Source organism: Danio rerio, chromosome 14, assembly GCF_049306965.1.
Source record: "Danio rerio strain Tuebingen ecotype United States chromosome 14, GRCz12tu, whole genome shotgun sequence".
Classification (NCBI taxonomy): Eukaryota; Metazoa; Chordata; class Actinopteri; order Cypriniformes; family Danionidae; genus Danio; species Danio rerio.
In genome coordinates, this window is record NC_133189.1 from 57772501 (window position 1) to 57785000 (window position 12500).

At 35.7% G+C, this 12500-nt stretch overlaps 1 protein-coding gene across 14 annotated transcripts in view; it reads left to right on the forward strand.

Moving 5' to 3' along the window:
• LOC100537342 (transcription factor COE3) overlaps nucleotides 1-12500 on the forward strand; it is a 269751-nt gene that overhangs the window by 13681 nt on the left and 243570 nt on the right. For 5 of the 14 annotated variants that reach the window (XM_073922341.1, XM_073922343.1, XM_073922342.1 and 2 more), the window contains exon 2: nucleotides 2796-2984. The exons of 6 other annotated variants lie outside the window; for them this stretch is intronic. In XM_073922341.1, the coding sequence (XP_073778442.1) occupies nucleotides 2851-2984 (134 nt within the window). In that variant the 5' untranslated portion in view covers nucleotides 2796-2850. Of the gene's footprint in view, nucleotides 1-2417; nucleotides 2985-12500 lie in introns of those variants that run through there. 3 more of the 14 variants (XM_073922346.1, XM_073922344.1, XM_073922348.1) reach the window with 1 other exon arrangement.

Genomic DNA, 12500 nt, shown 5'->3' on the forward strand with positions numbered 1-12500 from the left:
AAAGGAGCGCATGCATTGACGGCTATGTGTATTGTATAAAACACATTCGTGCTTTAATTTATCATCCACATAAAGCATTATTAAGCCTCTCATCTCAAAACACGGATGCAATATCACTCATCTCGCATCCAAAAGATTGCACTGAAATAAACTGAAATAAATAATGAGAAATAAAGACGTTCTCTGTCAGAGTTTTTCAGAGATTTCAGGATTATTTTAGCTGATGGATTTCTTGGCATTGTTTTTTTTTTGTTTACTAAATGGCCACTAGGTGGAAACAGCCGCTTGAATAAAGCGCATTGATGTCATTTATAACTTACATTAACACGGAACAGTGCGCTAAATCAAGATACATTCAAGTGTTTTTAATCGATGTGCATTTTAATTTAGTTCAAGCACACTCCTTTATTTTAATCTAAAATGAGTGTTGTTAGAGAAAATAGATCTGTTTTTACTTCCCGCATTTAATATTTGCTCATTTGTCAAGTGCAAACTGCAAAGTATATACTTAAAGGGATACAGATATATTATATATTTATTATTAATGCATATTTATTTGGTTTAAAAATAAAGCAAAACACTAAATCCTCTGCACAGTTAAATACAGACATGCATGCTTTACAATCTAGCATCGTCTCTTTCCGAATAAAACCTTTGATTATGTGGTAAAATATAATTTAATTTAAAATATTAACATTTAAATTGATCGAATATTCTTCATTTTTATGCACTTGTAAACGTCTAACAGCAGAGATCGCATAAAATATGGATTCCGATTCGGGAGAAAGGATAAAAGGCGCGTGAGATTTGACTTATTGTGTTATTAATTTCGTATTAATACGTTTTAGATGCTGTGCTTTAGGTGTGCAACCTTCTCTAGAATGCAGATAATAAATTGTTATTAATAAACATCATCGCAGTGTTTTTAGTTTAACCTTTTAATACATTTGAAATCTGTTAAGTTGTCATGCATTGAGGAAAATGATATTTTTGCACGTATTTTGCAATAATAATACTAATAAATAATATTAATAATAGTAAGAAGAAGAATAAAACAAAAACAACAATAATAATAATAATAATAATAAAAAACAACCGAAATACTACTAATAATAATAATAATAGTAAAAACAACAATAATAATAACAATAATAACAACAATAATAACAATAATAATAATAATGATAATAATAATAACAATAATAATAAATAATAATAAATAATAATAATAATAATAATAATATTGTGTAGTGTGAAATATGGAAGAATCTGATGATGAACACTCACCTTTTGCTGGCTGCTTTGTTAGTTGTTATGCGGTGTGTCTGTTCGCGTTTGCCATCTAAATATAGGCTATTTATTTCTTACATTAAATTGAATTTGAGTTTTTCCTCTGCTTTTGAAGCCTCATGGGGTCATTTTCCGGCTGTGAGCTCTATAGAGTGCTGTAGATCTCTAATAAATATTTAATCAGACATCATTTGGCGGAATTTAAAATAAAGGCAAAAAGGCGCTGGAAAGTCATTGATACAGCGCGGGTTTGCGGTTTCTTAAGGTTGTGTATTTGAGGAGAAAAAAACCCGTATTTTAATCGGTAAACTTTATTTAGGCTAAATAATAATTGTTACATGATTTATTATGTAGTTTGATTTTATATTTGACATTATAATGATGATTATTAATATTATTATGATCACCGCCAGCTCAAAATAATAAACAAATTGCCTAATAATTATATTATTATTGGTTTATCTTATTATTTGACAGTAATGCATGTCAATAATTAAGTTTAATGTTATTAATGATGATGATGATGATGATTTAATATTATTAATATTGATAGCCTATCAATTCGCGCATGCATCTGCCGAAATACACACTCATTCCTCGCAGTCATTTCTCAACATCTTCACTGTTATTATTAATAAGATCAGTGCTCAATGACAGTGTCATTATGTGATATCACAGCACTTTATCCACATATTAACCATCGGAGTGTTCACACATCACTCTGGGATAAATCAATGTGCTGTAAAATGATATGCTCCGCTCGATTATGGGATGTCAGCCCCCGCTTGAAGGGCATGTTTGAGGCTGATCTCCGCTAGAACATCATCCGAGTTTTTGCGGCGAATTTTGAAAATGACGCAAAGGCTGACGGCGACCAATCAGAGCGCGCGACGGAGATTGACATGCAAACGAGTTGTCCTTTTAAGGGCAAGGCTCCGCCTCCGGCAAACCCGCGCTCGTCCCCCGCGGGAGCTCCGGAGCCGCGCAACCCGAGAGAAGGTGCGCTCCGCCGGGACGCAGGAGGCATAACGAGTCGGGGAGGAGGGAATGAGATTTCTTGCTACCCAATCCCTCTGTTCCCCTGGGACAGCGAGCCTTCCCTGGTCCATCCCTCCCTCTTGTTTGGTAATCATTTCATTTTACTCCTTTTTGAAGCGGTCGCCCGTTTTATCCCACTTTTCATTTCGCAATCCCGTGCGCGTCCGCTCTCCTTCTTTTTCTTCAGAGCAACTTCGGCTTTTTCTCTCCTCTTTCTCCCCGCGACGGGAAGGTCTGCTTGATCCCGGCTGATCGGCTCCTTTGAGATGCTCCACAGCCTTCTCTCCACCCTCTTTTAACTAGAGACCGGTTAATCTTGACTGAACTGAACTTGGGTTTGGAATCTAAAAAGAAAGAGGAACACCCCAGAGGGATACGACCGTGCGCGCGCGCGTCTTTTGGATAAGGACCTCTTGTTGCACTTTGGGGAAGATTTGTTCCCTTTCACTTGGTTTTTGTTAATCCAGGTGGTGCGGGAGGATTATTCCACTCGAGCTGGTGTCCCCCCAGAAGGCTGTTTTCATGTTCTCCATCCAGGACGGTCTCCCCCGGGGAGCCTTGACCATGAAAGAAGAGCCCCTCACGAGTGGCATGACGCCGGTGCGCTCCTGGATGCAGAGCGCGGGGATTCTGGATGCCAACACGGCTGCGCAAAGGTAAACATCCCCGGGATGATCCGGTGCCACAGCCGGGCGCGTCCGCTGCGCGGTATTACAGGACGCGCTTTGACACACATACTACTGCGCGCGTTTCGAAATCGCCTGTTTTTCAGTCCAGCTTTGAGTTTGTGCAGTATCCACACTCAGTTCATCCCATGTTTAGTTGGTGGAACTGATCGCGCGCACATCCAGAAAGATTTGCTTTATGGAAATGCTGACATTTACACTTCGCGCTAATTAATCTGCTGTTTCACGTGCGCTGCTTTGTTTTTAAGATCCAATCGCTTTATGTTTGTGCATAAAATATGCATTACATTAAAACGAACCACTGCCTATTTAAAAAGCGTCTACGCTGATAGGTGTCGTTTATGTGAATGCATGTGCATTTAACTGCTGTGGTTGATGCAACTATCAGGCTTGTTTAAAATGTTGAAATAAACGCGTCGCTTCTTATATCTCAGCGCTTGAATGCATTAAAAAAGCAAGCGTTTGCGCTTGAATCAAAGTTAGTTTAGGACTTTGAGTTCCTCCGCGTGTTCTCTAATACGTTTGAAGCGCTGAAGATACGCAGAAAGTGACTTAAAGTAAGGAAATTTAAAGAAAATGTTTTTGTTTTTTTTAGGTAGAAACTCAAATTTGCTAGCTATTAAATATGATGTGTTGTAAAATATATCTAGTAGCATCACTAATTATTTAACAAGAACCGGCTAATTGGAAAATGATAAGTGTGTGTTTTTTAAAGCACATCATTTCCTCATCACTGCATATAAACGCGCTGAGCACTTTAGGAAAACTTGATTTCCCCGCTAATTTATTTATAGATTTTTGTCATAGTTGAGCTCAGTTAAACATTTCCTGCATTTATATTTAATTTAGCACGGATCTACAATGAATGAATAAATAAATCCCATTTTAACTGCTAAACTAAATTGAGCATTAAATCGCATTTAATGAGACGCCTTGTTATTTTCTCCTGTTGTGTGTGTGTGTGTGTGTGTGCATTTAAAACATGCATTCAGCATCCAAAACGTCTTCAGGAAATACTGGAGTAAGCGCTTTCTTTTTAATCTACAAATAATCTTACAGTTCATTAATGCATGTTCGGAGGGATGTGCTGCGTTTACATGTTTTCCCAGATAAATCCCCCGCGGTTTATTAATATTGCATATTGTGTAGTTTATATGCTGGATAAAGGAGATGTTTGAGGTCAGATGGAGGAATCACCTGCTCCTCCTCATGCACGACACCTTGCAGATCATCACACGAGCTGCTGAGGGTCCGTGCTCTCATTTTAATCAGACATGCAAAGTCTTTGGGCCGCTAATTACCCTGCATGAGGGGGAAAACTCACAGCCTGAATTATTTATTGAGTGTATAAAAGTCGCATAGCCTGTAAGTTGCATTACGCATCGCACACACACCGAAAAGCGCAATGAGACAAGAAAACGCGCAGATGCACTAATGAAGTTGCACATCGCAAACAAACAAACGCATAAAGCAAAAAGCGCATATGCATTAATTAAATTACATTGCATATCACCAAATAGCGGAATGTGACAGGAAAAGCGTGCTGTATATGTGATATGCACTGAATTATTAAATTAAAAACAAACATGTAGAGCAGAATCAGCCGCTTTTTGTAGTAATTCATGATGCGTAAAGTTGGGATTTTTAAACGCGCGCTCCAGAAATAAAGTCAGAGGAATATGTTCACAGGTTTACTCGTAATAAATGATTTGCTCAACTAATTATCATCCTCGTGCACAACACGCGCTTCAGACATGGAGCGAGCGAGCGTGTGTGTGTCAACTAAACGGTTTAATTAATGATGAAGTATCCTTCATAGTTTCTGATTATTGTGTTTGTAATATTGAGATGTGAGTGCTTTAGTTATCTGAACACGCTTTATTCCCTCCACTTCTGCAGTTTGTTTTAGTCACTGATTCTACAGTTGTGCATGTACACTATAAAAATGCTGGGTTGTTTTTTAAGTCAATATTGGGTAATATATTAACTAACCCAATTGGCTAAAGAAGTACAATTTAAGTTTAATTGAAACCTGTTCACATTTAACCCAATGTTGAGTTTAAAGGAACCCAGCCTCTTTATTTCAGAGATTTGTTTTTGTTGCAAAGCACATGCTTTTGTGGATTATTCGGACACGCTGCATTGGATAACCCAGCATTTTTTAGTATACAAGCGCTGTGAAGAGTAAAGGGAGTGAATCTGGGTGAAAGAATAAAAGCAAGAGCTTGTTTTGATTTGAATCCTTCATGTGATTTCGGGGAAATAATATAGCTGTAAAGCATGCTGGGTTGTTTTTAACCAGTGCTGAGTCAAATACTGACAAACCCAACTATAGGGTTAAAAAGTGTCACTTAAATGTAATTGAAAACTGTATATATGTTTGACACAACATTGAGTTTAAACAACCCAGCATTTTTCAGAGTGTAGGTGTGTACTGTGTAGAGATGAGATGGGTGCAAAGCGCACGCTTTGTGTGGAATATTTGACCCAATGTTGGATTAAAACAACCTAGTGCTTTTAAGTGCGCTGTGTGTTGTCTATATTGGGGATAAGCGCACAGTATATGAATGCTGGGTTGTTTAAACTTAATATACAGTCAAATATGAACAAGCCTAACTGCTGGGTTAAAAAGTGCATTAAAATTTAATAGAAGCAAATAACCCAAAATTGTCCACATTTGACTTGACATTGGCTTAAATCAACCCTGCATGTTTAAGTGCACTGTCTACAGTATATAGGGGATAAGCGCACATTAATAAATGCTGGGTTGTTTCAACTTAATGTAAGGTCAAATATGAATACAACTGCTGGGTTAAAAAGTGCATTAAAATTTAATAAAAACAAATAACCCAAAACTGTCTACATTTGACTCGACATTGGCTTAAATCAACCCAGCATTTTTGGAGTTTTTAGTGTAGTGTGTATAGCTGAGATTGGTGCTAAATGCACGCTGCTTTTTGCAGTATTTGACCTAACTTTGGTCTAAAACAACCCGGTATTTTTAAAGTTTGTTTAGTGAAATGTTTATGCCTGAGATTGGTGCAAAGCGCATGCTTTCTGTGTAATATTTGACCCAATATTTAGTTAAAACAACCCTGCATGTTGAAGAGCACTGTCTATATAGGTGATAGGCACACACTAATAAATGCTGGGTTGTTTTAACCATTGTAAGGTCAAATATGAACAAACCTAACAAGTGCATTTCAATTTGACAGAAACATTTAACCCAATGTTTTCTAGATGACCTGACATTAGTCTAAAACAAGCCTGCGTGTTTAAGTGCACTGTCTAGGTGCACACTTATAAATGCTGGGTTGTTTTAACACATTGTTAGGTCAAACCTGACACGTGCATTTCAATTTAACAGAAACAGTTAACCTAATGTTGTCTATTTGACCTGACACTGGGTAAAAACAACCCAGCATTTATAATGTTTTTTTTTTTAGAGTACCGTGTGCAATATTTGACTCCGCATTGGGTTAAACTAACCCAGCATGTTTAGCACTGCATGTCTGCTGCATAGGTGATTAGACACACACTTCAAAATACTTGTTGACCCAACATTAAAAAATGCATTTATATTCAATAGGAAAAATAACCCAATATTTGTCTATATTTGACCTGATGTATCGTGAAAACAGCCCAGCATTTTTACATTTTTTTTTAAACTACTGTGTATGGCTAAGATTGATGCAAAGTGCGTACTTTTGTGTGCAATATTTGACCCAACATTTGGTTAAAACAACCCTGCGTTTTAAAGTGCACTGTCTATATTGGTGATCGGCGCTCACTAATACATTCTGGGTTGTTTTAACCCATTGTAAGGTCAGATGTGAACAAACCCAACAAGTGCATTTCAATTTTACAGAAACAGTTAATCTAATGTTGTCTATTTGACTTGACATAAAAAACAACCCAGCATTTTTACAGTGTTTTTTTAGAGCACCGTGTATGACTGAAATTGGTGCAAAGTGCACACTTTTTTGTGCAATATTTGACTCCGCATTGGGTTAAACTAACCCAGCATGTTTAGGACAGCATGTCTGCTACATAGGTGATAGACACACTCTTCAAAATACTAGATTGTTGTTAACCCAATGTGAAAAAAATGCATTTAAAAGAATAAAAATAACAAAATAATTGTCTATATTTAACCTGATGTTCGGTTAAAACAACCCAGCATTTTTAGAATGTTTTTTTAGAGCACTGTGTATGACTGAAATTGGTGCAAAGTGCCCAGTTTTTGTGCAATATTTGACTCCGTATTGGGTTAAACTAACCCAGCATGTTTACCACTGCATGTCTGCTACATAGGTGATAGACACACTTCAAAATAATGGATTGTTGTTAACCCAATGTGGAAAAAAATGCATTTGAAAGAATAAAAATAACCTAATAATTGTCTATATTTGACCTGTTTGGTTGAAACAACCCAGCATTTTTTTTGTAGATTTTTTTTTTGTTGCTAAAATAGATTAAAATAACCCAATATTTGTTTTTGTTTGACCCAATGTTCGGTAAAACAACCCAGGATTTTTTTGTAGATTTCTTTTTGTGCTAAAATAGATAAAAAAATAACCCAATAATTGTCTGTATTTGACCTGATGTTGGATTAAAATAACCCAGCATTTTTTTGTAGATTTTTTTTGGTGCTAAAATAGATCAAAATAACCCAATATTTGTCTATATTTGACCTGGTGTTCGGTTAAAATTTTTTTTTTTTTGCTAAAATAGATAAAATAATCAAATGTTGTTAATATTTGACCCAACATTGGATTAAAACAACCCAAAAACAACCCAGCATGTTTTTCTTTTTAGAGCGTACGCTCAAAGAATGACTTTTGCTGCTTGTTTAATCGACTTAATCATAGCGAGTTAAAACAACACAATTCTTAAGGTTAATTTGCAGGGGGATAATGTAGTTGTTTCAAGCTCAATCCACTCAAATTTATTAAGGTAACTGAATGGATTTGTGTTGGGACAACGTGAAGGAATTGTGCGGAGCCCAGCACCTTTTAGAGCAGTAGGTGTCTGAGGATGAGATTAGTTTGCTCACACTTTACAATAAGGTATTTATTAACATCAGCTAATCATAAACAATACCTGTAGAGCATTTAATAATCATTGATCAACATTCACCAATGCATTACTAACATGCTTGTTATCATAATGAACGGCTGTATTTTCATGAGCTAACACATACTGTACTGTTCATTGTTTGCTCATGCTAGTAAATGCTTGAACTAATTGGTCCTTATTGCAGTGTTTCCATTAGTGCACGCTTTCGTGCATCATTCTGAAGCACATTGCGTTGGATTTAAGCTGCGTGTGATGGTGTGATGTAGAATTGAGCAACACTTTTGAGATTTTCCTGCACGCTCTGCTGTACTGAATGGACTTTTAGAGCAGGTTTGTGATGCTCGGGCTGCTCCGGGGGCCGTTTGTGGGGTCCGTTTCTCTCACTCTCTCTCTGTGGGCCGGGGCGAGCGAGAAGGCCGCACAGCTGGGGAACAGATCTCGATTGACCCTTTCACCGATTCCGTACCCCTACACTGTAAAACCTGGCAAAGTGAATTATGTCGCCTCTGTTTCGTCCACTGGGGGAGAAGGAGGAGGCAGACTAATGAAGTCCAGACCCCCAGGCTTTGGGTTTAAAAATGTATTTTCTATGTAAAAAAAAAAGTGTGCTGAAAGACAAAGTGCATTGATGAGATGTAGAGCTGTGCAGATTATCGTTGACGGAAAACGTTTAGCCTCTCCTGTGAATGTTTCAGATATTTCCTAAATTCTTGAACAGATTCAGGAGTTGTTCACAGTATCTCCTGTCATATTGTTTCTTCTGGAGAAAGTCTTATGTGTTTTATTTCGACTACAATAAAAGCATTTTAAGGTCACTATCATAAGCCTCCTAAATAGGGTTGCACAATTCATCGCTTTAGCATTGATATCGCAATGTGTGTATCTGCAATAGTCACATGGCAGGATTATGATCTTGTAGTTGAACAGGAATCACAGTTTAAAGCATGCATGATTTGTTGAGCCACTGCAAATTTTAACAATACATTGATCATTTATTTTATCCTCTGCATGTGTATTTTTTTAGACATCATATCAAGCCACTTTACAGCTTTTTTTTTTTTTTTTACAGCATTAAGGCACAAGAAATGATGCTTGTAACTTTAAGAAAGATTCATTTTATTCATGTGCATGAACAGTGCTCAGTATATGAGCACACCGCTTACTAATCTCTCTTTTAAATGAATATAGGAAGCTCTACAGTGTTATATTGGGCATATACATTTGTTTAGTCAGTACTGAAGCCAAATCTGGAGCTTATCCAACAAAATAACTTGCGATAATGGTGCAAAAATTAGTAGCCTATGTTGTAGAAAAAATCGTAAAAACATAAACGTAAAAAAGAGGAAAAATCAAGAGAAGTAAAAAAAAAAAAAAAAAAAAAATATATATATATATATGTGTGTGTGTGTGTATATATATAAATGTGTATGTGTGTGTATATATATTTGTATATATATTTATATATTTATATATATATACACATGTTTATATATATATATATATATATATATATATATATATATATATATATATATATATATATATACATATATATACATATATATGTATATATGTATGTATATATATATATATATATATATATATATATATATATATGTATATATATATGTATATATATATATATATATATATATATATATATATATATATGTGTGTGTGTTTATATGTGTGTTTGTGTATATATATATATAAATGTGTATGTGTGTGTATATATATATATAAATGTGTATGTGTGTGTATATATATATATATATATATATATATATATATACACACACACACACACACACACACACACACACACACACACACACACACACACACACATACAATTTAGTTGAAATGTAGTTTGTAATATTTTGCATGACTTTAAATGTATTATCTCTTCATTTCTAAAGATGTTCTGTTACTACAACATCATTTTAATAAATATATCAGTTTAATAAATCGGTTTTGTTCAAATGCGATGAAAAACTGTACAAAAGCATGCACATCACTCTCTGCCAAAATGCAAAAAGTGCAAATTATATATTCAAAAAAGCGGCAACAGCAAAACTCTGAAAGTGTAAATGTATTAAATTAAAAAGGCTGATCAGAAGCGTGAAACGTTTCGAGCCCACGGCTCTTTGTGAGACAGCGTTCATCACAATAAGGTGCTCCTTTTTGTACATTTGCGAATTACCTGATCTCCTATTATCTCAAAACATGAAAAAACGGGAAAAAATACACATTTATAAATTCCACAACTTAGAAATTCCATGCAAAAATATAGAAACAAACCATAATATTACATCACAAACTGAATGTAGTCAAAAACCCAAACACCTAATTAAACTTTAAAGAAATATTAAAGGAAAGGACGAATGTCGAACTCCTCATTTAAACCTTTTGGAGATCATGTATCTAGAGGGAAAGTCCAAAAGGCTTGACGGTGTAACAGCGATTTGTTAAGATCTCCTCCCTGAAGTTTTGTTCAAATGCACCAATATAAACAGTGCAAGTCAGAATTATTCGCCCCATTTGATTTTTCTTTTCTTTTTCAATTATTTCCCAAATTATATTAAACAGAGCAAGGAAATTTCCACAGCATGTCTGATAATATTTGTTCTTCTGGAGAAAGTCTTATTTGTTTTATTTTAGCAAGAATTAAAGCAGTCCTTTATTTTTTAAACACCATTTTAAGGTCAAGAATAAAAGCAGTTTTTAATAGATTTAAAGCCATGTTAAGGTCAATATTATTCGCCCCTTCAGCAATATTAGTGTTGGATTGTCTCCAGAAGAAACCACTGTTATACAATGACTTGCCTAATTACCCTAACTTTACCCTAATTACCCTAGTGAAGCCTTTAAATGTCACTTTAAGCTGAACACTAGTTTCTTGAAGAATATCTAGTCTAATATTATTTACTGTCATCATGACAAAGAGAAAATAAATCAGTTATTAGAGATATTAGAGTTATTAAACTATTATGATTAGAAATGTGCTGAAGAAATCTGCTCTCCGTTAAACAGAAATTAGTGAATAAATTAACAGGAGGGCGATTAATTTAGGGGCTAATAATTCTAACTTCAACTTTTTATTACCATTAATTTCAGAATGGGCTGTATTCAGTTATGCTGATCACTGTACAGTGAAGATACACCATACTGTTATTTTACGTTTGATTTATTCAGTTTGTGCCTGAATACAGCTCTCAGAAAACCAAACAGTGCGGTTTATTTAGTCAATCTTTGCTCGGTTGTATTTATCAGTGCTTGTGATGGGTTAATTATATTTGATGTAGATGCATTCTCCTAAAAAATCATCTCATTTATTCTAATCTTATGCATTCTTTCTAAATGCGATTCATTTCATCTGCTGAAATTATAATTGATCGCACTATGTATCGTAAAAAGTAAAATAAAATAGTGCAATGTACGTTTTTTTCCCCCAATCATGCAGCCCTCCTTCAGCAATATTAGTGTTGGATTGTGTCCAGAACAAACCACTGTTATACAATGACTTGCCTAATTACCCTAACTTTACCCTAATTACCCTAGTGAAGCCTTTACATGTCACTTTAAGCTGAACACTAGTAATATCTAGTCAAATATTATGTGCTGTCATCATGACAAAGAGAAAAGACATCAGTGATTAGAGATGAGTTATTAAAACAGGCCCGTGGGCAGGGGGTGTTCGGAAGGTTTGAAAGACTCGCTTCTCTTCTGACAAAGTCCAGAATTTGACCCTTATATGAGCTCATTTGTCCTATTTTTGTCAGTATGCCATCATAAATTGAGAAAATAACCAATAGAAGAAGGATTTAAAGAGAATAACCAATAAAAGAAGACTTTTATTATTGAAATAGACAAATTCGGACTGAGGAAATGATGGCTGGTTTGTTATTTGCCAATATTTATCAGATTCCCAGTTTGTTTTGTTGTTAATGTTTTTTTGTATATATATTATGAGCTTATACATATGTTTTACACATCAGATGCCCTTCCAGCTGCAACCCAGTACTGGGAAACACCCATACACACTCATTCACACACACACACTCATACACTACGGCCAATTTAGTTAATCAATTCCCCTATAGCGCATGTGTTTGGACTGAAACCGGAGCACCCGGGGGGAAACCCACGCCAACACGGGGAGAACATGCAAACTCCACACAGAAACACTAACTGACCCAGCCGGGACTCGAACTAGTGACCTTCTTGCTGTGAGGCGATTGTGCTTATGATGTTTGTTGTATCGCTCCAAATCTGACCTAACACTCAACGGATCATGCTAGAAAAGCTGCATTAAACACAGGGTGTAACACACACACACACACACACACACACTTATAACGCACCTGATTTACAGCGTCTCGCTCTGCTCCGGCTCTGCCGACGCCT